Below are 27,620 nucleotides of genomic sequence, written 5' to 3' on the forward strand. Positions count from 1 at the left end.
GAGCCTCGGACCAGGCACTAAATACAATGGGTCCAGGGGCCTCCAAGAAATGCCAGCTGGGTGGTGCAACAGATGCTGACGCTTTTTGTGGTTGCACTTCCCCTTTTGATTACGATGCCGACTTAAAGTAATCTCGTGTGCCTTTTTAAATCCAAGTAAATTACTTCAGAATGTTTCGTATTAAATCAAGAGCCATTATGCTAATGCCGAAGTTCAATTGAGTTGGCAACAATTCTAAATTTGATTTATACACATGAAACGGGAAACATTTTATTACAATCTACCGTGAGCAGGCAATCAAATTACCATTTGATTTATAACTAACTTGGCATCCAAGTGAATTGGTCATGTGTCCACGTACTTGTGTGGTCCAAACTTTTCTTGGGAAACTTTTCACGTGGCTTCCTTTACGGCGGTCCAATATTTTTTTACAAGCCATTTGCGTAATATGTTATTACCTAAGCCATAAAGAAGGGTCCTGCAGGATTTGGGGTCCCAGGAAGCAGGGCAGTTTTGGGTCTAATCGTCCGGAACAATTTAAAACTCTTATTTAGTACTGGGCTGTAAGCCAAAAGGGAGAGAAAGCGAGTGAGAGTGAATCCGGAACGTAAAATCATCTTTGGGCACCCGTAAATTCATCCCCGGAAACCGCAGTCAAAAGAATGTTTAATAACATAGATTAAAATTTAATTGGCCCGTCCCGAGAAAGAGCATTCAAGTGCAATGGATGGCCACATTGCTCGCCATCGCACTCCTTTCTATCTCGTCGCTCCAACATATTTTAATTAGTCTAATTAAAAGCAACGTTATAGCGAAAATGAAGAACACAGCCGTGAACAGAACGCAGCAAAGCCAAATGTAATTGTGTGGCCTTCTGGGTGGGCATGTCGTTTTTTTCCAGACGCGCTAAATACAGTCGGAATAGCTCTGTGCTGTTATGATATGGCAATTAGACTGATTAGTCAGATGAAAATACTACGAGGCCTGAAAAAGTGCCCGGGGAACCGTAATCGCTGTAAAAAAAAACAAAAACCAAAGGACCAAGTGGCATTTTCAGATCATCAGCCCGGATTGACATGGATATTTTTTAAAACGCTTTGATGCGGAAGTGATGGCCAGAATCAATGTTGGCCTAGTTACGAATTCTATGCGAGTTTTACAAAAATGAAAGTAGTATCTAATTTATTAATGTTTAAATGTCACATAGAGAATTTAATTAGTTACAAAAGTGATACAAAAGACGGAAATAAATTGTCTATAGAATTTATAAAAAATTTGCTAAATTTATGTTAAAGTTCGAATACAAACAGTGCTACCTTAGAATAAGTATCTCTGAGATATGATTATATTATAACTTACCTTGCAGCTATAGACGCCCTCGTCGATCCGACTCGCCTTGGTCACGCCCAGAATGGCGGTGTAGACATCTTTGGTTTCGGGCGGCAGGACCGTGGTCCAGATTTCTCTGCAAAGGAGCAGATGAAAGCCTTAGTTAGTCATGCTAATTAGCACTTCTCCACTTTCGGTTTCTGCGAGTGAAAGTACTTGAAACAGATTCGCACACCGCCAGTCGTGCATTAATTCTCACGCCCCGTGACAGCCAGCCAAATGCCAAATGGCGAATACAATATGCCCCATATGCTGCACAGCTGTATTCCATGGAGCCCGCCCGGGCCAAGTGAACTGGATCATATGCAGCAAGCCCGCTAATTGACACACTAATAGCAGCTCACTTATCACGACCCCATATCCACATAGCCCCCCACCTATACCATAGCCAATGGCTTTCTGGGCGAAAGAAATCATAGCTAATGGGGAAACAATCGCGGATGCTGCGGTTCGAAGTCAATTAGCGGGAACATGTTTCATTTTCAAATGTTTTTCCAAATGCCCTGAATGCGGCTGCAACGACGCATTGTTGCTAAAATTGTTAATAGTTTTTGGTTTTGTGGATAAATGGGTCGGTTTGCAGTCTCGTACTTGCATGTGCGAATGCGTCTGGCTCAAAAATGTTGGGAGAATGAAACGTTGCCAACGGGAATCAATCAATGGGCTGGTTGATGAGATGACTTCTACTCTCACTTACGTACTTACATGACTTTATATATAATCTGAGATTCAATTTAGCGAGAATCGCAGTGCTCGTGTCTGTGACAAGCGATGTGGAATCGGGTAATTGCGAATTTAAATTCAGCGGCTTGAGCAAAAGTTCTGCAAACTGTCGAAAATGCACGGTAAGCCTATTAGACTCCTCACGGGCATGGCTCATAATCCTCCGGAGAGCTGGAAATCGCAGATTGCACCTGGTTGCAGTGGCGGTGGCAGCACAGCATTGCGTTCCATGAGCACTAAGCAAAGTAAACCGAAAGCCGAAAACCGAAAACCTTCCAGCTGGCAACAACTTAAGTGCTGTTTGAGGTTTTCGTGGCCAACAAACATCAGCAGTTTCCGCCTGACTCCCTCGCTCCACCTCGTCATCTTCTTCTTCTTGCGCCTTTCTTCCGCCGGCTGAGTGCATTTCACTAATAACTTTTACGCATGGATAGCGCTGACGTCATGGCGGTAAAAAGTGCCCAAAAACCGCATCCTTAACCGCACACCCACTGGCGTACCTAGTGCCTTTGGCACAGCTATTTACAGGTGTAGAGGCGTCTAAAAATGCGTTTTCAATGGGAATGGTAGTGGGAATGGGAATGGGAATGGGAATGGGCCTGGGGTTTTTGGGCATGCAGAGCACTTAACCTACAATTTACTAATGGCAACGGGCGGAAGGACTCCTTTGCGGCTCCTCATGGGCAAACGCCAAACACGCACCTTCAAAATCAATTAAATGGCAACGGAAGTAATAACACTCCCAACCGGAAGTGCGTAACGCTTAAATGCAATGCAGCAGCCACAGCGAAGCAGTGCCAACTATGATGTCCTCGCAGGACTCGCTAACAACAACCGCAAAAACAGCAACGCGGCCACAGGTCCTGTTTGGCCTCGCTTACAGCAAATGGGCCCAGGCAGGATTGACATCGACTTTGGCACAATAGCACATTGACGTCCTGCATTGTCCTGGTCACCCTGAACGTCCTGGCCGTCCAGGAAGCTGGCTAAGCCGCAGCAGCTCCACTAATGCCACTGCATTGCCCGCCGAAAGTGGAACTGCAGTTGCAGCAATTGCAACGCAGGACGAAGGATTAGGACCTCAGCGATGCGTACGTGATGTCCAAAGGAGCTGGTGGTTTTCTCTCTTTTGAATTGGTTGCTATCTAATATCGCTGCGAAACAGCTGAACATTATTCGATTTGGGTCGTTGGTGGCTGGAGCCCATTCGATTCGCTTCATGGTGTGTGCTCAATTCGATTCCCTGCCAAGGATATACGCATACTGCGTGAAAGGCCCCCAAACAAAGGAAGCATATCCGAGTCCTTAATGCATGTATTTATCTGGATCTGGGCAGGATTATCTGCACAATAGCCCATAAGCTGTGTGCCAAATAATCTTAAAGTTCGAACGACATTCGCTTGGATTTGTTTGAAGATATTTTTATTTTATGCCAGGCTGGCAGGACTGGCAAAAGTTGCGAAAGTAATATAAACTTATAGTGTGGCTAAGTAACTTTTATTATTATTTTAGTATTATTATTCATCAGCTTATAACCATATGGCATTTTCAGTTCGGGTATTTCGTGCTTCGGTCCTCCACAGATCGGTGCTTCATTCCTGTTAATGATGCATTTTCCCAATGCGATTTGCCTCACGTAACCATCTCCGGCAACTGAATTTGCTCCCGGGGCAGAAACGTTTCGTTCCGTTGTCGGCTGCGGTTGCAAAATGCATTTGCCACTCCTCCGCAATCCCCGTACCAAGTACCCGCACCCTTTTCCGCTTCCCGGAATTGAAAGCGCTACAAATGGCCCGCAAAATGCCTTTGCGTAGGCGTGTGCGCGTGTCTGTGTGCGTGTCCTGTAAATACAACTACAGCCAGTCGGCTGTCAGGATGCGAGTCCGCAGGATGCTAGTCCCTGATGGGGGGGAATCCCCAATCTGCGCTTCATTTGAGCTGATGTGCTTTGGTTGCTGGTCAAACAACTCATAACAACGCATTGGCTGTAAGGTTCAATGGACCAATTATGTCGGCATTGGTGGCGAAGTCTTACGATGTCAGCAAACTCTGTTGTACATGCTCCAAAATCACGGATTTTCCAGCCAGTAATGCCCACTTAGCACTATTCACGAATAGTTCGATACATGGGCAAATGATCGAAACAAAGGCAGGTGCTATACTTGAAACCACTTTATGGGTATTAGCTAGCTTTTAAAGCAAGTATAAAATAACTTTAAGTTGTTACTATGCTCATTCACAAATTGCACTTTGATAAAAGGATAGAAAAGGACACCGTTAAATGTTTAAGCTTCAATTTACCATTAAATCAACTCGGCATGCGAAATGTTTGTTTATATATTCCTACATGTCAATACAGTCGGCGTCTAAGATCCCCTGGCGGAAACAAGTCCTTCAGTATTCTATCCCCCTAGAGAGCTCCAGTTTCCAGCTCCGTTACCGTCTAATGTCGCATCAATTTGCGTAATTAGGTGTCCCGTCCTTCACGCACACCGTCAACTCATCTACAAGTTGGCTAATCCCCGGGGATATTTGATTAGTAGTGGTAGTGTGTGATTGAAAAGTTGCCAGCAGAACATTCCAATCGGCGCCCGCAGTGGATCAAAGGGCATAGAAAATAAAAATTAGTTGTGAGCCGCATACCGATTTCTGCGGAGTCGCGAACCGGGAAATATAAAAACCATGAAACAACAATGGAAATGGCCCATGGCGATGGTCGATGATGGTCAATGTTTTCTCTAGATCCCGGGAGCGGAAGAGGTGCATATGGGTGCGTTTTTATGGACAACAAGGCTGTAGGCCTCATCCAGTTATTTAAGCACGGACACACGCACAATATATATATATATATAAAATATACGATTCCGATTCCATCGGAGTGTTTTATGAGTTCATAAAATGGGTGTGTAGGTGTTTATTATCGTTGTGTTATTTTGGTTTGTCCCCGCCGTCACCAATATGGCATGGGAAATTGAAATTGTGAAGTTGCTTTTCTGCTGAATATTTTATCGCGCGTCCTTCGCCATACTCGTAAATATATGAATATCCTACGGCCCGGAAAGTGAGTCCCCCGACCAATATCTTAAAGCTGCAGGCATCGTAACTAGATTAGAAAACAGGCAGTCCGTCCGGGCATCCGACAGGATGGGCACTACGTTCGGGGATTCCCCTCTTAGTCGAGGGCGCCATATAAAAACTTTATTAAACGCAACTACGCATAAAAACAAAACGATGACAAAGTGTACGCGACCTCGTCTCCTCAATTGGCAATTTTTTCAGCTGCCGCGCTGCGGCCTGCAACAATTCACTTCAAGATGTAGCAAATTTCATTAGAATCGTAACGGGAAAACGTGTCTCAACGGCTAAATTGCAAGGGACCAAGACCGAATCAAAAACGGAGCAGTAGCCCACGATTTTGGGAGAAGGTCGAAGGCTTGATTGGGTTCTTATGAAGTGGGTCACACGCCCCAAAGTGCCCAGCCTTTTATTTTTTTGGTGCAAAATATGTTGGAGCTTAAGATTGTTACCCAACTATTTTTAAACTTATTCTGCAGATAGTAAATCATTTCATCTGACATTTAATTGCAAATCTTTTCATGTATCTCATAGCTTTTGAAAAGAGCTTTGTAGCTATGTTTTATTCCCTTTTTTTTAGAATTTTCTTGGGTCGATAGCCAAACTAAAATACATATGTACGTATGCCTACGTCTATTATACACTTCTAGCTGACTAGCTGGGTTTCTTTATTGTCTTTTTATGGGCCATGTGCCCGAGGATACGAACACAGACAAGAAAAACACAAAAGGTGTTAGTGAATTTTATTCAAATTTGACGCTAATCAAAAGCTGCGTGACAGGAAAGTTAAAAGCAGCGAGAAATCCAATTCGCTTGGGTTTTGAATTCGAGCTGAAGTTTTCCCAGAGGCATGATTTATCCCTGATTTGGGTTTGTTTTCCCGATTAGCTGGAGGATATTTTCATTCGGATTGTACTTGAAATAACAACTTGGTGGAATGAAACATTGTTATCTTTAAATACCTTGATCCGATTTGATTTAGAATTCATTAAATGTAAATATATTTTCCAGTGAAATGTTCATCTTCATTATATTTAATAATTAAGCTCGAAGAAAATGAACAGCCATTGCAAAATACAGTACAAAATAAAACAGAATACCGTTTAAATAAATGATAAGATTAAAGGTGTTAAATTATTTCTTCGAAAAATCTGGAAATATTCAAAACTCTCCTGTTTTCTGATAAAGTCCTTTATTGGCGTTAAACAAAATCACAAGCGGATATGAACTCTTAAACGTTATATTGAAGCTACCTTAAGAAAATTCTACAAAATGTTGACTTCGCCATATTTGCTCACGTTTCGAACGAAGGACTACGTGCTATCTAAGCTGGAACCCAGGAACAATCCGAGTGATTTTGGTTTCCACGAAAAACTCCAACGTGCATGTGCGCCAGGTGACTGGAATGTGCTTCGACTGTCTCTCCGTCTGATATACTGCAACTGCCCTCCAACCGATCGACTGCCTCTGGCGGCCTAAACGCATTTGGACTTCCGCCTCCACTTTGGTATGAGCAAGCGGAACCGCCGCGCAACCGCCAGACGTCGCCGGCTTCATTTGTCCATCGCCGTGCCAGCAGGATTAGCCTCTCCACCATCGCCGTCCACATCCGCCTGCTCGATAGCCTTGGGCGCCGTGGGATCGGACACGCTGCCAAAGTAATTGCCCGTGGGCTCAATCTCGATCTCGCGCTCCACGTCGTCCAGTTTCGGTGGTGCTGGCACCGTAATCATCAGTATTCCGTCCGCAGAGAAGGTGGCCCGTGCCTGTGTGGCATCGTAGTGCCGTGGTAGCTTGTAGGATCGCGTAAACTCGCGAGTGATGCACAACTGACCCTTCTCCGCCCGGTCATCCGCCTGCTTGCCCTCCACGCACACGGTGTCGCTGTTTTTGGCCTTCACCGTGAGCTCAGAGATCTGAAAGTGGTGCACGTCCAGCACCACCTTGAAGGTGCCCCGACCCAGGGAGTCCGGTTCGGTGCCGGTCTCTATGACCACTCGCCCAACCAGACAGGATCCATGGCACCAGGCACTGTCGTCCATCCGCAAGTGAAAGTCCCGCGCACATACGTCCAGGTCGTGGGAGAGATAGTAGTGCCTCTGCCGGCACTTGGACTCCCCGGTGGACCAGTGGCGACGCGGCGGTTGCCAGTGATGGTGACCATGCTCGTGATCATGCTCCCAATCCCAGTCCCAGTGGATGGGCATGACTGCGCCACCGGTTCCCGATGCACGGACTCCGGTTCGTTGGACACACGGAGCAAGCGTGTTGATTTTTGGCTTATGTGGCCAAAAAAACCGTTGCCCTCCGCCCGGTTCGACTCTTACAAGCTAACTGAGTGGATGAGGTTATGGTAATCGCTGGAACTTGGAGCTGCACAACTGTACCTGGCACCAAAGCCACTCTAACTGAGCATATTTCTGTTCCACCTTCAATGGCGTTTTTAAGTACAGTGACTCTTCAGTAGGTGCGACTCCAATTCGATGCAGGAAAGGATCATTTAGAAACATGCACGTAAACCAAAAGATATTCTTTTAATTAAGTTGGCTACAGGTAAATGGCTTTTTACTAAGTGATAACTCTCAATCAGTTACATATATCAGGATTTTACTGTATCGCGTTCCTTCAGTGGGACACGCGTTCCCGGGAAAGTGGGTCTCAGCCTTGTCCGACAACTCGAACTGTTTGATCAATACCCGTCCCACCAGCAGTCCAATCAGCCGCGGAGCTTCGTCCTTTTATTGCACAAGCGGCGCCAAGGAGCCGGAATCGGAAGACGGGACAAGGAGAGCACAGTGCACACAGCGCGAGTTGAGCCAGTTATGAGATAATGCCAAAAATTTTGAATCAAACCGAGTGCTGGAGGAATGGCGAATGGTGTCACTAATTGTACCATTGTCACCCCGCCACGGGAAGAGCAAAGCAAATCCGAGCAACTGAACTCGGCAGACGAGTATGGCAGACGCATTGTGGCAAATGAAACTAATGAAAATCGTGACCCCACAGCAACATTGGATACTTATGCACTAAGAGAAACTGCATGGATATCTATGAAAATCGAAAGCTACTCCATGAAGAGTGGCAAAAGTCCTTGTTAAAATTGTATACTTATTTTAAAATTTGAAATACACTTTTTTTAGTGCGTTTTTTTTTTCAGTGTGACTGCAGTGCTATCCAAACAGCTGTTAACAGGGTGCTATCTTTTACGGAAAATATGGCAAAAGTAAGCAACCAAATTTTCTGATTGGCTGTAGATAATGAAAGCTGCGTCGGATTAAATTTCCCGCCAAATCCTTAAGGCTCGTGGGACCAAATTACAACCACTTCCTCTCGATTTGCACCCTGTATTCGATAGCTGTATTCCATTGTCCTTAGACGACGACGACGACATCGTCGTTGCGTTGTCAAGACAGTTGTTGCCTCTTTGTTGCTGCCATTTTTGTACCACTGCTGCCCCGGGTTGAGCCAATTTGTAAAATATATACGATATATATTTTACTTATGTCTGGTGCTGCTGGGGTCAGGCAATTTGGCTGCTCGCGCTGCATGGCTGCTGAAATTGAATTTTTGCTTTGGCTTTTAAGCAAGTTTGACAAATTTTCAGAGCACGGCCAAAAGTGACTGCAACAGTTTCGTTAGCTTCCAAGCCAAAAGTCGATGTTTTCTTGGCCAAGGGAAAAGCAGAAAAGTCAAAAGGGGATGGGGGCCAAGGGGTAGATGGGTTTGAAATTGCATTGACAGGCAGTCAAGCCCTTCCACTTCATGGCGCTGGGACAAATATAGATTACGCAAGTGCTTAGGGTTAAGCTAATATTAGCAGGAATCTAAATTCCTTCCTCAAAAGGTCAATTGGTTTGCTGGCTACAAATTGTGCACCGCTTTTACATAACACATCGATGCCAAAGACGTCAGAGAAACGTACAGAGCTTAGTTTTTAGCAAGCTCCTGTTGATCGAATTAGCTGGAATTTGTTAGGCAAATAAAATGTGGGAAAAATGGATCTTTGTTGGCTGCTTTTCAGTCTTGAACTCAGTTCAATTCAGACTTTAAAGGTGTTCGCAAGCTTTAAGTAAGCAAAAAGTGGTGTAGTTTGCACAATAAAAGGACCTCGATTATTTCAAGCGATTAAGGATATTTTTGAAAAGTAAAATCCAACAATTAAGACAATCGAAGTTGGCTTAATGAGAAGTATTTGCTTAGCCGCTGCTTCAATAATTGTATTACTACTGTTGTGGCACTTAATCAGCCCAACGGCCTTGTAGTCCTGCAAATCCTCGCCCCAGATTGCAAAGGACACAGGATTAGGGGCGCAATTAATGACCGTGGCCATTGATTATTTTACACACATGTGTGTGTGTGTGTGTGTACCTACCGCCTTCAAATGGCAATTGGAACGCCAAGGCATGTTAATCAAAGCCACCCCTGTTTTGGGAGTTTGGGGCCAGTTAGCCATGGTTGCGGGCCTCTTGGCAACCAGCTTTGGATGCCTTAGTGCCGTGATTGGAAAATAATTGCATTCATTAAGTGGGTTATTGCCTACGACGCTTGCGATAAACATCTGCTAACTGGGTCACAATTTCGGCGACTGGCAATCCAATAGATTAACGGCCGAACGCCTCAGTTTGCGGGCTTAAAGGTATCTGTATCTGAACATAAGGTTCGTTACACTTGGCCACAACGGATTGGTTGATAGTGTTCCGAAAGCTCGAAACTTCATATTCTTAAAATGTAGTTAATGTTACTAGATATGTATACTTATATTTATTGTCCTTTATCTAAGTCTAAACACAATTACTTTATACGTGCCTTAAGCAAACTGTCTAAATGTGCCAATTGGTTGCCAATAGCCATCGGTGGTAACTAATCAGTAGATGGCCAGTATTGGCCATATTTCGATAATAAATAGCATTTGCCCAAGTGAACATCTCCCTGCGGTGAAATCAAGCATTAAAAATTCACTTACTTCCGGTTATTTTAGTACGCAAAAGTAAAGTCATCGGACGGATTTAATGTGTAGTCGTTTGTATAATGCAAAGTTGGTAAATGTCCAAATGAATGACTTCACTCACTTCACTTTAGTTAAAATATTTACTAATACTTGCCTACCCTCCATTTGCGGGGATTTTGGGTGGAGTAAAACACATGTTTGCGGCTTTGTACGGCAGTCATTTTTTACACATCAATGCGTCCGAGTGGGCCACGCAAACTGGGCGAAACTGAAACTGATGGAAGGTCTGCCAGCCACGTGGAGGTCCTGCAGCAAACAAGGATACCATGTACATGTGGGGGATCCGTACAAATATGCATAAAAGTAATCATAAGTCCGGATCCCCACCACCACCACCACCACCACCTCCTCCTCCATCACCATCATCATCATCGGATGGGGCTAGCTGGCGGAATGGCCATGGAAGGGTCCGAATTGTTCTATGTAGCAGTTGGCATTTGGAAAACGCATAGTTGGCTTCACTAGATAACAAAAACTGAACTCCGAGAATAGATTTGGTTATCGATTTGCGGGAATGGGGGCCATACATTTATTTATTTGAAAGGTAATATTCGGATGAACAATCCTTTATTCGAATACCGCATAAAAATAGAACACATCGTTATCAATTTGATGGCCATCTGCCGATTGAATAACAAGTAATACAAACTATATTTGGTTAAATTGTTGCAAAGATAAAAACAACAATTTACCATATAATAGTTATATTCCTAAAGAGTTCGATCCATTTCGAATGTTTTCCTAACCAAACAGCTTATACGCGCATTTTCTTGAAATTTTAGATATTTTTAGATTTCAAGAGAATGGAAATTTAAATTTCTGGTCAGATAAAAACAACTTTTGGCAACGTTTCGTGACATGTAGTTTCCAAAAACGCGTTGTCCCAGAATGGCGAAAGCCAGCCTGCCAAGGCTTAAAATTTTGTTAATGAATTGCGAATTCTATCGGCATCTGCACCGCCCTGCGCACCGCGTACTCATTTAACCAATCCTTTCCAAGGACCTCCGTTTCGCTCGTTTGCCATTCACGCAACACATTTAAAGTTTGAGCTTTGTGGTGGTGCTTTCGGCTGCAAGGCGAATTGTCAAGGCAACATGACGGGCGGAAAGTGGGTGGTGTTGCTCCTGGTAGGGCTAAGCTGCTCATAACCCCTGCCAAGTCGCCCAAGTAACAGCCCCTCGTTAGTTACGGCCATATGCTTTTTATGTAATACACCCACACTACCCGCCAGCCAAGTGGATCCGAAAGTGGATCTGAATTGCGGGGTTGTGGAGCCTGTAGTCGGAAGTCTGAGGCATTCCGGAATGGAATGGGCATGCCATTCGTATATGTTGGCCAACACATGTGTTCCGGCTGGCCCACTCTGTAGGATTTATGATCAATCATTCGGTTAGGCTTACTGCGGTTAGGTTTCGGTCTGGTCCAGAACTCAGTATCCCAGCCAGCCTCCAGTTCCCAGCTAGCAACTTACCAACTTGTACCCCGTCCTTCGTCCATGGCCACTGACAAATCTTTATCTTTGCCCTGACTTATTTATCCTTTTTGGCCATTTCATTTTTATTCCGCCTGGCGTTTTTATGTCATGTTTATTGATGTGTAAAAGTCATAAAGTCAAATTGAACACTTGTGACGAGAGTCATCCCTCGCGATTTCCACCCGTCTTCACCCGTTTCTGACTTTCCGAGTGTGACATTGATTTTTGCCATATTCTTTCGATTCTATACTATTTTATTAAAACTCCAGACTCCGTTTCACAGTTTTCTAGGCACTACTCCATTCTCATTCCATATTCCATTACGCGGGCAGCAAGTTTATGGCATTTCGAGCTGGTTGTGGAAGATAAGCAGCTGCGACATGTATATATATAGTTCACTCACCTCGTCGATTTGCTGGCATTAACCACAGCGCCATCCTTGAACCACTGGAACTGCATCCGGGATGAGCCTTGGGCCGTGCAGGATATGATGAACTCGCTGGCCTCGCGGACTCCTGATTGCGGCTGATTGACGGTCAGCTCCTGCGAAAGGGGAGACAATGTCACACTAATTAGACACAGGATGGCTGTGGTTCGGTTTTCGGTTCGAGGTTTTGAGCTCATCGGTTTGGGATTGCTTGTGTTCCTTTGGGTGCCAGTCCGTCAAACATTTGGCAGTGGTGGGATAGGATGGGGGGGGGATATACCACTGAGGTTTGGCGGCTTGTTCGTCATGTTAATGCCACTTAATTGCCGGCCAACTCTGATGAGTCCAATTGTTCGGGCGAACTGGCCGCAATTAATAAATAATTATTTTCGTTGCCGTTTTCGGTTCGAGTGTCAAGTGCCACACTGTTGACATATTTATGTGCATATTTATTAACACGGCACTTTGCTACATTGGCTATTATGTTTTTATTCCGGCACACGGCTCAATAGTTAATAAATTATTGTTTAATATGTATCGGAAATGGATGGTAGTGACCCACCCATGTGGGTAGGTGGCCCTATATATATTTATTACGCTTTTAATAGCCGAGATGGTCCGGCTCGGATGCGAATTAATGAAAATACCATTCGGCGAAAATCAATGATGGAATGCCTCCGATTGATGGATGTGCCCAGAGTGCAAAGTGAAATATAAAATTTATTTGTGCACAAATTTCAATAGGACAGCGTAGAGCTCTATAAATAAAACACTACGAGTGTCTGCCTCGAACGTAGAATTCCGTAAGAATCAATTGGTAAATGCTTTTTTTACTAGCTACTCACCAGCAAGCCGAGCGGAGGATTCTCGTCGAAGTGATGGAAATTCGCCACCAGTGTGAAGTTTCCTATCCTGCCGCGCTCCACCATCCGTGTGATGGCATCCCGGATACGCTGTGAGTCACCTTTCACGCCAAAGAAGTGAAAGGTGATGTCCAGGCGATCGGTGGAATTTGATATCAGCTCCAGATCGCTAATCTTTGTGATGTTGAAGTTGCGCAGGACACGACCAAGCTAAAAAAAAAAAGGAGAACATTTCATTTAGTTCAGATGCTTAACACTTCGTTGTATTAAAGGGATACAACTTTGGCCAACATATTAACCCTTAACCATTTTTTGTTCGTAGCCTAGCTCAAAGCCCCAAGCTCGTTGAATGCGTCGCCACTTTTTCATAATTCGAAATTAATGATAATATATTCCTGCGAATAGCACTACTGGGCATTGGGCCCGCATCGGAATACAGGCACACATTGGCCAAAAAGATACGAAAATGTTGGAGCACAACTAGGGCTCACCTGGCATGCCAGGATGACGCAGGAGAGCGCTTAAAGTGTCCTTGGATGCTCACCTTTTCGGTTGCTTTGTTCTTATCGCCTGGCTTTAAGCTGCGGGCCAAGCTTTTCCCGCTCAAATTGGCCATAAAAGGCATTTTTCCGGACTTGCCTGCACCGGGTTGTGTCAGAATGCCCGGCCGGCCTGCAGGACTCAGCTCAACTCAAGGCATATCCTTGTTTAAATGATTATGCATTATGCTAAAGCCATTTTCCTTGGTAAAGTCGGTGGGTCGGTGGGTCGTTGTTCCACCTAAGTCCTAGTACGGTTGTTAGTTTTGTTGTCCGAAAGTTTTAGCAACTTTATCTGTGTTAGTCCGGCTTTTTGTTGCATGCTTAAATATTCATACTATTGAGTCACATCTTCTTTATGCCCCAAGAGCTTGAAGTCAATGGGTGTTTTCTTCTTTTTTTTTTCATTTTCAAAAGAGCCAAAGCTGCAAAGTTCTTGAATTCCCAATTTGATTGTGATAAAGGAGTGGACTTTACTTTTAATTGGGAATTATTTAGTGACCCACAAAGGGGTGTTAAACTTGCAGAGTTCGCCTTTTTGTTCGACTCTCAGACATAACCAATTAGAGCGTTTTAATTAAGATGCCACTAGACGCTCACAATAGTGCGGGAAAATGGGAAAAACTTGGCGGAAAATGTGGCAAGCCATGAAATCAAAGCTGACAGGGAAAGTCTCCTCGAGCACACCGGTCACTATGGTTTGTGTGGCCAAAACTTATTGAAAGTAATTATGGGCCACCATCGCGCCTTTTTAAAAACCTTGAACTATTTCAATTGGCTTTTTGATGCCTGGGCTTACCTATTTTCTTTTTTTTTCGGTGCACCACTGCAATTTGTAATTATTTGTGCCGAATGCGAAAAACTAATGCAATTCTGGTGGCCTAATTAGTGCGACGACGATGGGTACTCATACAAATTACTGGCAGGCAGCTTCATTGTTGCGGGGCACACAAACACTTGGATCGACAATACCAGAATGCTAGAGAATGCCAGATGAAATCCGGCTGTACAAGTGGAAAGCAAAGCTCGGAAGGATGGAGTCTCCGGCTTTGCACTCTTCACAAGTGGTCGCGGCCGAAAACTTCATCCAAGTTGCGCAAATATATAGTTACGGAATTAATCAGAAAAGTGCGCACACAAAATAAGATGAAAAAAAATATATAGTGGTAAGGGAAAAAGGCAGCAAGTAAGCAAGAAAATAAATATTTTCGGTTAATATAAAAGAATTTACCCCCCATCCACGATTTTTGCCTTGGCTCATTTTTTGCGCTTCTTGCTTTTTAATAAATATGCCGCAAAATGAAAGATGGCAAGTGGTAAGAAAAAAAGTGCAACAGTGAACGTGCTGCAAAGTGGCTTCGGTTGTTTGGCTTGAAAGTTCCTAAGAGGCTTGTGGAAGTCGGGTGAATGGGTCCACCCTGCAAAAAAAACCCGGAATGGGACAGGAGTACGCCCATCCGGGTATGGGATTGGGCACCAGGCCCTGCTGTCCCTTCACTTCATGAGCATGAGTAGGCCGTTTGTTTTGGGTACTGCTGTGAAAAGTTTTTAAGTAAAGTGTTGCAAACAAAACAAAAAAAAAGCAAGAAAATGCCAACAGTTTGTGGAAAAGTTGTGCTGGTGTTGTATTGAGCGGGATGGGTTGGGTTATAACCGGAAAATGTCAACCGGTCGCAGGACTGGCTGCTCATAAGGTGTATTCAAATATTGATTTACTTGAAAACCTTTTTATTGTTTACTTCCTCATTCGGCGAGGCGATGTGCACTCAGAAAATTATAGTTAAACAGAAAGCGATTGCTGATTGTGTTTGCACAAATTTAAGATGAAACTATACATTTCCCACTATAATTTACTTATTGGCGAACAGAAACTCTGGAATTTTGTAAGAATTTTTGTATTTCGAAGTAAACTTTGATCTTTAGTAAAGCCCAAGTGGAAAAATGCACTTCCAGCTTGCTGGCACGGCTCGATTACCACGAGTACCGCACTGATTTTATTGGAGAGTAAAAATCGCAGCTCCATTAAATCTCAGGTCCTTATACGCCTTATACGAGGGCGGGTTGCTCCTGGCGGCAAATGGGGCACTTGGAGCAGATCCAGCAAGGAGTTAACCCTCGGCAGCTATATTCCAGAGCCGCTATCCTTGTCGGCTCCTCTGTTTAATCGCACTCGCATCGCACTTTCGCCAGCTCGGTGCTAATGGCATTTTAATTTCGAGAAGTCGGAACACTGGGTGTGCAAATATCCTCGAAGGACTTCACCATTTTCTCCTCTGGCAGCTAGCAAGCATTTTACCTTTTATTGATACGGCAGAATTACGCCTGCCAACGAGTTGGCCTGCAGTTTGATTAAGAAATTGTTGCGATAATCTGGCAGCCATCAGCATGCCAGAACTTCAAAAAGTGCAAGTGCAAGTGCTGCTGTTGCACGAGTGCAAAAACACAAAACACAAACAAAACGCAAACTACTTAGAGCAGCAACCTTCGGAGCCCATTAACGCTGCGAAGTTGGCTTAACTCGAAAAAGTTGTGGGCGGCGGCCAGGACGAAAATGAAACCGGACAGAGATGCTAATGCAGTTACCGGGTATAAAAGTCGGTATAATGGCGATGGCGATGGCGATGGTTCTTATGCAAAACGAGGCTCGTCTCTGTGCTTTCAGCTGCACCAAAGTGTTGCATACATCTGGGCGCCCGCGTATCTCAACTTCTTCGGGCTGCCAAGTCTTTGTGCCGCATTTTAATTTGAAATTAATATCTTAGTTTCAGTCAAGCTGGCAAATTTACCAACTAAACGGTGTTTATCCTTTTTGCAGAGTCCAAGTGGATCCTGGTGCTTGCGAATCAGGATGCCGGGCGTGGTCTTCCTAATCGTTGTGCCTACGGCGAATTTTGAACGTGAGCTGATTTACGGTAAGTGTGCAGACCCCCAAAAATGAGGCGGCAAATTGAATAAGCGCCCGTGCCTAATTAAATACAAAGTTGCAATTTTGTTTACACCAAAAACGGTAGCATTTATCTAGTCGCCGGCAACCGCATAATCTGCCCCACTCACCATCACATGCAAACGCCGCACCCTTACACACACACACACACACGTACCTGTATGCATTGGGCTTAGGCGCGTAATTACGTTGTTTAGTGGCGTTATTAATTATTTTATGACATCGTAAAAGTGTTCTCCGAGCCTAAGAGCTGGCCATAAATGTTATATGAAGCCCGGCGGACTGAGCCAGAGCAGCTAACTGAAACACACGTGGGAGTAGAGTAGATTTGTTTTTTTTTTCACATTTTCGAGGTTTTGCAAGCGTTGGGGAAACTTTCCCAAGATAATTTCACAAGCGAATGCCGAGCGTACGTAGCACATTTCGCAGCCGAAAAATGTAATATTAAAATTTAATTAGCCACGATGAGATTGGTCGATGGAATGCGCAGCCAACTGGTTGTTGAGTAAATAGAGAAGTTGCTGGTGGGACTCAAGTACTGAAAGCCTTCAAAGCACAGACTTCAAAGTATATATTGATATATATATATACATATAGACAGCGAGGAATTAATTGCTGGAACTCAACTTTCAGCACTAGCTCTAAGCAGCTACCATTTATCAAAATCAGCGACGATAAAAAAGCCCACAATAAAAACCCATAAAACAATATAATTTATGAAATAAACGGCATCGGGAAAATATGGCATCTTGTGCAATACGGCGACAAAAACAGGCATGTTTGGAGTCGTTTTTCGAGCGAAAAGGCATTAATCAAATATTTATTTAAATACGAAACAAGGCGATGCCAAAAACCATCAAAGGGAATCATCATTAATTTAGTTTGTCACCATGGCACCGCCGTTCTGATAATGACAATGGAGCACAAACCGGATTGATGAGCAAAGTGGATGGTAGATGGAAGTTGGTGGGTGGTTTTGGCCTTGGGCCTCCAAGTGGGGCGTGAACGAAGTTGCTCCTTGTCGTTAAAAGAATAAATCACCTTTGCACCCTGGCCACAAGTTGATCAAATATATACACAGACCACAGTCAATACAAGAATCTTATTAGCTAAATAGTATCTTTGTAATATAATCGATTAAGTAGCATATAGCAAAAGGAATCGTGAGTGAAATGCAATAGCATATGGAATCATAGGGTATACCATGTTCGTTTCTTAGCTTTCAGTCATTTTTTAATGCAGAAAGAGTAAAACAATCAACAGCTTAAAGAGTGCAAAACACTTTGGGGCAAAGAAAAAGTCTTGGCAGGAAACCAACAAAAATAACATGCATTTCAGTTGAAATTCCACAGAATTCGGCTCATAGGTGTCACACATAAATCATGGATACCTCAATTCCATGGCGACCTGAAACGTAGAATGCCTGCGAATTAAATAGACAAAGAAGCCCATCGAGGAGGAGCATCGATGGCCACCAGTTTGGATGCTGCGGAAAGTGCTGACTTTGTGGAACTTTTGCCACCAGAGAAACTATGCGAAACAAACTCAGAGATACTCCCCACACACACACACACACACATACACACATAGAAGGGTCCTGGGTCCTGGGCCACGAAAGTCCTGGCCTAAGCGCATTTAAGCCTTATTTTGGCATTTGTCAATGTGGCGGGACTTATATTACATTTCGATGTCTGTCGTCTGGCTCCGCTTGTTGGCATAATAAATTGTGATCCTTTGTGTGGTTTTTATGTAGACTTTGATTTGATTTTTCGCCCGCCACTTTATTTATATATACATTTATTTATTTATTTATTTAGCACAAGTGGAGCTTAGGCCTATAACTTTTTCGTCGATTTTTACAGGGCCACAAACTTTAATTTAAACATAAGTCATCCGATAAATTGCATAACAACACGCATTATTTGTTCACCGTTGCCCGGCCATTTAATTAGCGTAATTTGAAGCAAAAATGAGCTTAGCGGTCGAAAAGGTACAAACACACACACACACACACACACTGGCAGCAAAACCAAATATTTGTTAAGCGCTTAACTGAATCCAAAAATATCACTACAATTTACGCTAATTACATTATAAATAGTGCGATTCCCGTGAATTAACTAATTAGAGTCGAATTAAGCCGGCGTTCCAAAACAATGCCAAATATCCGAATTCAATTTTGGTATTCCGAGTATCCAAGCAACCTAATCACCGTCTGCCACCTTGCGCCACCCATTCAACCCATCCAACCCATCGATCCTCTCCATTTCCATGGTCCATGCAATCGACGAGTCCAACTTAATGGCAAATCAGCTTACGTTTATGTACACGGCCACATCACCTTTTCATTAACCCATGCCAGGCACCTCAAATAATGCCCTGCTGGAGACGTCGTCTGCCGTTGGCATTGGCAGCCATCCGGGACACCTCACTGGTGGCCATGGTGGCCATACTGCGGTCACTGCAGCCGCCAATGGTGGTGGCAACAATAATCTGAACATCAATCTTCCGGAGAATAACAACGCAATACTACGACTCGAAGTTGAATTACGTGACAAGAATGTGCCCAAGTATCGTCGTGGCGGAGGCGGTGGGCGTGGCGGTGGCCCAGGCATCGGACAAGTGGGCGGCGGACAAGTAGGCAAGCGAACCGCAGGAGGCGCAGGTGGTGCAGGAGGAACGGGCACCGGAGTCCAGATTTTGCCAGCTGACACCTCAACGGTGGTGGGTGCTCCCATGGACAAACGTAATTTAGTGGTGCCGCTCGAAAAGGTAAGTCGTCGAACGGTTAGTTACGAGTTAGGAGCAGGTTCGGTCAAGTGGGCAGAGCTTTATGCCTTCCCCGAGCACTTAAAGTTGATTTTCGTGTGCGTTGTGTGAAGGAGGAGTAGTAGGAGTGGACATGGGTTCACTGCCAGCTTGGAGTGCGATCTAAGCACTGAGAAGAAAAATGTTACAATTAAAGAAGAAGGAATAAGTGACAGCTTGATATCTGTTTTATAGCCATTTAGTGAAGTGGGTAGTATCGTTAAGAATGTTCTCATGAGTACCAGTCAGAATGAATGTAAATATATATATCTATCATTTCGAAAGGCTATCCCATTTTTCTCAGTGCCTTCCTGCGATTGCGGTGGCGATTGGAACTGCGACAACGATTGTTGCTCCGCTTGTAAGGATGCACTTAACTGGACGAGAACGTGACTCGAGCGGTGTGCTGTGCAAGAGGTTACCCAAATCGTATCTTGGGAAAGATTATACTGATGAATGAGGTGGCTTAGCCACAGAAGATTGATGAATGCTGGTGCATCTGGGCCAGCTAAGGCCGGAACAAATCGTGCCATCAGTCAGGGAGCAATGAATTCTAGGACTATACACTTATACTTATAATCACATTCAGTCGATCCAATTAAATGCCAAGGCCATGAAACCATGCGCCATAAGCTATAAGCTATAAGCTATAAGCCTGCGAAAATGCCATCCTAAGCTGTTGCTTCTCTCGTTTGTCCAGGTACTGGAGGAGCTGCTTGTCAAGCTGGAAATTGAGCACGTTACTTGGACGACCAGCAAGAAGGGATATTTCCATCACGTCGTTTTTCCGCTGCAGGCGGGATCCCCCTGCGAGACGACGCTGCACTGCCTCACGGAACTGGGCATTGGCACTAAATTGAATTCCAGTGTCAGGTAAGTTGAGACATTCAAGGGGTGGCAACAAATGGCGGGCGTCAAACGCCAAACACCGAACGTGTCCGGGAAACTCAAGGAGCTGCTGCGAGCTGGGTGCCAAGGGACTAGGAACTAGCCCCAGCAAGGAGCAACAGCTGGCCGAGCTCATCCGTGGTCCATCTGGTGGTGCATCCTCCATGGGGGTGCAATAAAATGGCAGAAAGATGAGGAGTCCGGCCGGCTGACCGAAGAACTCCCACGTTGCCAAGGTCCTTGAGTTTTGCATTTTGATTGCTTGTAGCGGATGCAGTGCTGCTTACCAAATCCGAATACGTTTCGATAATGTAAATGCAATTTTCCACCGACTACAACGAATCCAATTAAAACCCTTTTGCAAAAATGTTTAACAACCGGTATATATTTATATATGTACCTTGCCTTCGAACTGTGAAATTCCGCTAGTAATTAAATTAAGCAAAACACAATAGAGCTGAACAATGAACAATGAACCCGACTACTTAAGTAAGGCTACTGCTGAATTTAATATAAACGAGTAAAAGAGCAGGAATGGCAGCAGAAGTATGTGGTGGAAGGGGTCAGTCGGTGAAAAGTAGGTGTGATAATCATTTAATGGCATTAAGCAGGGGGATTAAAATGCAGTTGAAGGTGTGACCCGATGAAAACGAGACTCTTGAGTCAGTCCGAGCCGGTGGGCAAAGGGCAAAGGGCAGAGGGCAAACAGCAGATGTTTCCATGACCTCAAGGAGCCGAGTGGCCAGACAAAGTGCGACTTAAGCTTATTAATATGCGCTGAAATTCAATTAAGAACGTAGCTGCTGGAATGCAACTTGCGTTGATTGAGTGCCACCAGTGTAATCTATAATTCAGACTTCGCCCCGTCCAGAGCATCTCGAGATCTCGATGCCAGCAGCCAAGTGCCATGCTGCAGTGCATCCTTTGATGGCCCCACGAAATGCGCACGACTTGTTTTACAGATATGCGCTTGCATATATCAATTTCAAACGTATCTACACTGGGCGAAAGTTTCTGAACCTATGCTATGAAAAAAGAAAATACATTGGCAAGCTGTGTTATGCACTTACAACTAAATTAGTGAGAAGTAAATTCAGTGCTTATATGGCATATGCAACCATAGTGTTTTTTTTGTAGCCCCATTAATATATTATGTTTTTTTTCTCTGTGTACTTTCGCCGCAGTGTGCTGCCGTGCAGCGTTAGTTATGATGCCATCACAGATGCGGCCAACATGCGAGATGACTACAGGTGAGTGGGCAACACGCATAGATGCGTACGATGCGTTTGGATGGTGCACGGTTGGCATTGTGTTACTGGTGCCATTGTATTCACTGACTTTGTTGACGGAGCCGTTAGTGGAGAAGATGGGGCTTTTGTGAGGATTCCGCAGCTGTCGCTTTGTTAAAAACTAATTTCAGGTGTCCCCTTCAACGTGTCAAAGGCGCGCCAGTCATTTCATTAACTTTCACTCGCACAATTCTTTCACTTTCGTTGGAAACGTGACATTTGACTGCTGGCCCGAGATATTGCAACTTGGCCTCTTTTTCCATTACGACTAGGTTTTGGCCTGGCCAAAAAAAAAAGGGGTGGTCCTTGGAGGCCTTGGCCCAGGTCCCAGTTTATTACAGCCTTGGGCCAGAGTTACGACGAGCCACTTGGAATGGGTTTTGTCAGTGGATTCGCCTTGGGCGTCGGGTTGGAAAGTGAAAATGGGTGAAATTTGCATGGGCCATAGGGTATGGGTTTAGATATCTCCGGTCTTTGGACTGACGGCAACGGGTTAAATGCATCCATTCTATGTGTCTGTGCTGGGGCGAAAATGGCAGAAGTCGTCAGCAAATATACAAATACAAATATACACCACATACCCGATGACTTCTTGGCAAGCAATTGTCACACGGGCAACGAAGGAGACACCTGTGTGCATACCTGATGAGCTCGTAATTGAGGTTGGCTTGTGGTTTATTTTTGGGCGATGATTGAGGCGATGTTTTGGTTGGGTTATTAGAGCCGCACTCTAATCAGCAGCAGACTGCAGGCAGAATGGGGATTATGTGGGTGGGTTTTCTGGGTTTTGTGACAGGAGGCAAGGTAAATAAAATCTCGAATCAATTTTGCAAAATTATACACTTGAAATTGACACACGAAGATGGAAGTTCAGATTATCTGATCTAATCACATATGCTCACTTGCATCTTTCTCCTTTTGTTTAAGTAATATCCTTTTCCTTGCTTAAGTCCTTGCACAAACAAATATACAAATATATTTTCAATAAAAGTGCACAGCTGGCACACTTTCTTGGCCATTTAAAAAAAAAAAAACCATTCCATTTTACTACTACTGCATTTGTTGCCTTCGAAAACAGCGAGGAAGCCGAGGATGCCTCGAAATGGAACAATTTTGTGGAATCAATTAAGTCGAAATTAACAGTCAAACAGGTGGTGGATGGAGTTCGAGCCGGAGGATCCTTGTCCTTTGACTACTTGCTGCTAATCGTTACAGCCGAGTGAGTACACTGAACGCAATTCGAAATGCAATTAAAAGAATTCAAAGTATTTTTATAAAATTTGAAAGTAATATTATGAAATTCCTTAAATTTTGTCAAATAATATAACTTGATACTGAAATGGAATATGAAATTTTTAGCATTATCACCTTCTTAGTTTACAGTGTAGCTAGTGAAAGAGTTGGCAGTATTAATTTCGCAAATTCCACCAGCTGACGGTGGGTCAGCAGTAAAAGTAATCATTATGGTACTCTCTCCTTTTTCCCAGCTCTTTGGCCGCCCTGGGCCTCGTGGAGAATAATGCCCCCAATATAGTGGCTGCCATGTTAGTTTCGCCGCTTATGGGTCCCGTAATGTCGATAACATTCGGCGCAATTATCTCCGACAAAGAACTAATGGTAAGTGCAGTTTCCCCTTATGTCAGTGGCTTTTTTCGACCAACAGCAAATTGTGTAGCTCCGCGAAAAAGCCATTCAAAACCATTGACGTTGTGGCCAGCGAAAAGAAAAGCATACATTTGAACTTATATGAGTGTATGGAAAACTACACACACACACACATACACACCCAACAGTGAAAAATGGAATAGTGAAAATAGTTGTCAGGGTGATGATGCGGAGGGATGTGGAGGGGGGGGAGGTACTGCCAAAAATCCATTTCACAGCGCGTTAAATGAAATCGTCAACACTCTTGCCCAACGCGACTCTTCGACTGGTTCTATGTGGTACTTTTGAGTGATTTATGAGCAAATGACATTTGGAAAATAATAAAAAATTGCACCGAAAATTGCTATGCCAGTACGTCGTCCGTCGTGGCGTTCTATGTCCTGTATTCCAGCTGTCAAAATTCGCATGCAGCCAACAGAAATATGAGCGGGGTTTCGTTTTTTTTTTTTTTTGGTTTTTTGGGTTATTCCAGTCAAATGCATAGCGACATAGCGCTGATGTTTTGCAAATTTGCATCGCTTTTGTGGTAAATGGCAAAGTTGCTGAATTGTTTATTGACAGCGTTGGCCTGAAAAGGGGCGTGGCCCTATGAAATATATATATATATATAAATGTTTTTGTCCACCGAAAATTGGATGAAGTTGTAACGCCAGCGAGTGTTTGTGATATACATACAACACCTGGTGCATTCCTTTACAGGCCTGCTGAATAGCAAAATATTTCCATCGCCCGTTTATGGGGAATTAATAAAATGGAAACGAGAACTTTGAAGCTTGCACTGCAGAAGGACATAATACAAAGCCTTGTGCTGTATATTGCTGGGCTTAAAACCACACCCTGCGGCCGGGCAATCATTTTGTTCGCTCTTCTAGCTGACAGTCTGAAAACTAAGTTAAGCTACTTAGAATTAAAGGACGCAGCACTTGGGACCGCATTCAGCGCAAAGCCAATAAAACTGAACTTTAACTGCAGTCGCCAGACGGCAGCTGCTCTCCAAAGTGTCATAATTGTCACCGCCAGGTGGCGGGTTGGTGGTACAAAAGTAAGGGCGGCTTATGCTGCGAGATAAGAACGTCTGTGTGTATAGTTTGCTCGGCATCAAAGACGGCGGCTTGTGCTTCAGGAAGCACAGATACATAGCTTTTAATGTGCAAGCTGAGTGGTAAATGGATGGTGGATGGTGCACAAAAAAAAGGGACCACAACAAATAAAATAAGTGAAATAAAAATATAAGGTTTAGATCTATATAATCATCATTCCAACCATTTCTAATGAAGAGACATCTCTGTGCTTCTGGCCCCAGAGGCAACTTGTTGTCTGCTGACACAATTTTCACCGCACTCTTGGCCACAACACACACATACACACACACACACACACACACTTGCAGGCACAGAGACTGGATTCAGGATTCAGGAATCCAGGTGTCTTGCCGGCTGTTGACACCTGCGTCGTGTACTTCAATTAAATTTTAATTGAAATGAATATATTCGTGTGCGAACACATGCTAGTGTGCATCTTTTTTGTCGCCTCCTTTCTTTGTGAAGTGTCTCCAGCTGCGTCATCATAATCTTTGATAAATCCGGCAAGGAAGTTGAATCTGCAGGCAGCATTTGCCATATATTATGGTCACAAAAATGTCCAGGCAAACAGATATTAATGCAATGCCAGCTTTATTAAATTTACTTGCTTAATGCCAAATAATCAATACATATGCATGCCCTTTACAATTTGTGACTTTTGGCTTTAAATTTGAGCTGATAAAATACTATATGAAATATTAAAAGCTCACTGTTAAATTCATAAAACTCCAGATCCTTGAGTTGTTTTGATTCCATTACATCACCATGAAGTGCACAAAAGGGCAGGAAAAAATGTTTTTAAAATACGCAAAAAGCATGCGAACCGTTTGCGGCCAAAATTCATATGCAAAAGTGTTTAAACAATTTCACACAAAAATGCCAATTACAAACGATGACAAAAACGGCAACATCGAATGGGGCCAGTCAAAATTGATGGCAAACTATTAAAAATAATTGGCAGGAAAAAAAACTGCACCGGAATCCCTATAATATAGTGAAAACGAGTTGGCTTTGCACATATTGCCAGCCGAGTTATTGAATAGCGATTTTTGCAAATATTTGCACGCCATTTAAAGTTGATTCGGACATGAATGTAATTTGTTTGCGCATTACGCATACGCAGTGTGGGCGCAATTGCATTGGGGTGGCTCACATTTGTATGCAAATTTTAAAGCTGCCATTTTCAAATGCTTATGAGGAGCACTGATGTTTTTTTTTTGTTTTTTTTTTTCAAAGAAAAGGATCTTATGGCCAGCTCATTTGCTTTATTCTTATACGTTTAATTGAATTTTAAAGTAAATTTATTAGCTGAGAATAGTCATCATTTTCGAACACCCTAATATGCATATGCATAACCTGCTAGTAGAAGAGCGAGCAATAAACAAGAAATTATCAAAAGTTTTCGCACCCCACTTAAATTGTTTTGCCAACTCTTTAAAGAGCATTTAATACTGGAGAGTGCGAACTTTCATCCCGCAATACATGCACATATTTTCAGCATTCTTGCAAGTTGTTAGCCGTGTGCTTTAAGCCTCGAGACAAGTTACTTTATGTGTGCCGCAGTTGTGTTTGACTCGTAAAATGAGGGGAATGAGGGGAAAAGACACCACCCACAAAATACCCAACCAACTTGGAGTAGCAAGACGACATCATGTGGCTGACATTAGAGCGTTTTTTCTTTTGTGTGTGCAGCTGCCAACAACAGTTTGCAGCTTGCGTGGCTGCAAATTTGGGTTAACATGTCACGAATCTACTCGCAGTTCCTTGGCGCTTCAAAGTATGCAGCATTATCGCTTAAAGTGTCGTTGGCTGGGGTCCTTTGGCATTTAACTCGCTGTCTCGCCCCTAATTTCGGCTTCGCATTCTCTATTCTCCATTTTCCATTTAACGTTCTCCATTTTCCATTTGGTATCCTTCCAGAGAGTTGGCTTCCTTTGCCTCGGATTGGGCATGTTTATCTCGCTGCTATTTGGCTTCATCTTCGGCCTAATCCTGGGCACCACCGAAATGCCTTGGGGCCAGAACTCCGACTGGCCCACGGAGGAGATGCGCGGCAGGTAAGGTCATTTGAGTAACAAAACAGAAAATAGGGCCCAAATCAATGTCAATCAGGCCGAACAATTGGGTTAGATTGCGCAAAATGCCGCACGTTCGAATCAAATAGCTAAACCGCCAGAAAGCATAAATTACAGTCCCATCGACATATTGATTGTAATCAAATATGAACGATATTGCACTAGATGCGGTGTACGATAAACATTAAAATTTCCAATTTCGGTTTAGAATTTAATTAAGACATATTTTCGATTTGCGTGCGCCATAATTCTGTGAACTCATAGGCATTCCAGTGAAACGGACGACTGCTGTCTGTTTATTTAAATTAATCAAAGGAATAGCTAAGCAGCAAAAGGTATGCAAGTGACACTCTAATAGAGAATTACCCTGGAAATCTACAAATATCCTTTAATGTGCCAATCACAAAAACTGACAAAAGCAAAATACTAAAATTCTGACAACGATGTGAGTAACTCTTTAGATCTTTGATTAAAGCAGTGAAAAAAAGACAGACGTTTAAATCAATAACGCTAAGCGATATAAATTTTCTCATTTTAATTAAGAAGCATTATATCACAAGTCATTCATTTCACAGAGTCATGAGTTGGGCGCACTCTCAAATCCTTCGACTTTCGAAAGTGAATTAGGAGTTTGTCGAGAATCCAAAATCCATTAAGTATGTTAATTAACCAGTGTCTCGCACAGCCACTTGCTTCACAGTAAGTCGGCTGCTAAATCTATGAGTGCGAATGTAACAAATTACTTGCAAATAATTCAAATAATCTAGGGCCCCGCAGAAATGTGAGGCGTGTGCTCATTAGAGGGCCTGCAAGACTTTCTAGGACACTCTTCCACTTCCCCCTCCCCCCAAAAAAAAACAACGCCATTCTCCACCATTTCCCAGTCTCTCAGTCACTTGAGTCTATATATATGGGCATACATTTATTACGGCATCGTTTTTTGCCAAAGAAATCTTTAAGTCGCCACGCGCCGTCTGTGTAAATCTCCTCCAGCATTGGCATTGGGTTTTGGTTTGGTTTTAGATCCACAATGGGGGAGCTTAGAGTAGGACACAACACATACACGCCCCCTGGCGGCTGAACAATAAATTAAGCTCAGCCACAGAATTTGCCGGAAGTTGCGTGAAATGAATGTGTGTCGGCAATTGTGTTAATTGCACAAAATAAATTGTTAAAATAATAATACACAATGCCAGTTGTTCGCCTGGTCGACTGTTCAGGCCTGACATCTAAATATATATATTGTTTATATGTATATATCTCTCGGCCAATCTCTATAATTAAGTGCCTTGGGTCCATTCGGATGCTTTGTTGTTGGCCAAGGCCAGTCAAGTGGCTCTGTCCAGACGCCACTCTCCATCTGAATCGCTC

At 43.6% G+C, this 27,620-nt stretch overlaps 3 protein-coding genes across 4 annotated transcripts in view; 1 reads left to right on the forward strand and 2 right to left on the reverse strand.

The window, feature by feature from the left end:
* The window catches only part of CG44153 (uncharacterized protein), a 116,136-nt gene that overhangs the window by 20,721 nt on the left and 67,795 nt on the right, over positions 1-27,620 (reverse strand). For both annotated transcript variants that reach the window (NM_001273385.1, NM_001103666.3), the window contains exons 7-9: positions 12,942-13,169; positions 12,073-12,212; positions 1,360-1,465 (exon numbers count right to left, since the gene is read on the reverse strand). In NM_001273385.1, the coding sequence (NP_001260314.1) occupies positions 1,360-1,465; positions 12,073-12,212; positions 12,942-13,169 (474 nt within the window). The remainder of the gene's footprint in view (positions 1-1,359; positions 1,466-12,072; positions 12,213-12,941; positions 13,170-27,620) is intronic.
* On the reverse strand, positions 6,367-7,548 carry CG13133 (uncharacterized protein). The gene has a single exon (NM_135499.3). The coding sequence runs from the start codon at positions 7,392-7,394 to the stop codon at positions 6,741-6,743; it is 654 nt and encodes a 217-aa protein (NP_609343.1). The 5' UTR covers positions 7,395-7,548; the 3' UTR covers positions 6,367-6,740.
* Positions 9,247-27,620, forward strand: part of CG34109 (uncharacterized protein) — a 31,649-nt gene continuing 13,275 nt past the window's right edge. Inside the window, exons 1-8 of the mRNA NM_001042886.3 lie at positions 9,247-9,256; positions 16,314-16,410; positions 18,805-19,214; positions 19,951-20,123; positions 21,323-21,388; positions 22,506-22,646; positions 22,915-23,044; positions 26,095-26,231. Coding sequence (NP_001036351.2) covers positions 16,347-16,410; positions 18,805-19,214; positions 19,951-20,123; positions 21,323-21,388; positions 22,506-22,646; positions 22,915-23,044; positions 26,095-26,231 — 1,121 coding nt within the window. The 5' untranslated portion in view covers positions 9,247-9,256; positions 16,314-16,346. The remainder of the gene's footprint in view (positions 9,257-16,313; positions 16,411-18,804; positions 19,215-19,950; positions 20,124-21,322; positions 21,389-22,505; positions 22,647-22,914; positions 23,045-26,094; positions 26,232-27,620) is intronic.

This window comes from Drosophila melanogaster, chromosome 2L, assembly GCF_000001215.4.
Source record: "Drosophila melanogaster chromosome 2L".
Classification (NCBI taxonomy): Eukaryota; Metazoa; Arthropoda; class Insecta; order Diptera; family Drosophilidae; genus Drosophila; species Drosophila melanogaster.

What these genes read in the sequence shown, in the direction of transcription:
- CG13133 (NM_135499.3), bottom strand. Translation starts at nt 7,394, where the DNA reads ATGCCCATCCACTGGGACTGGGATTGGGAGCATGATCACGAGCATGGT.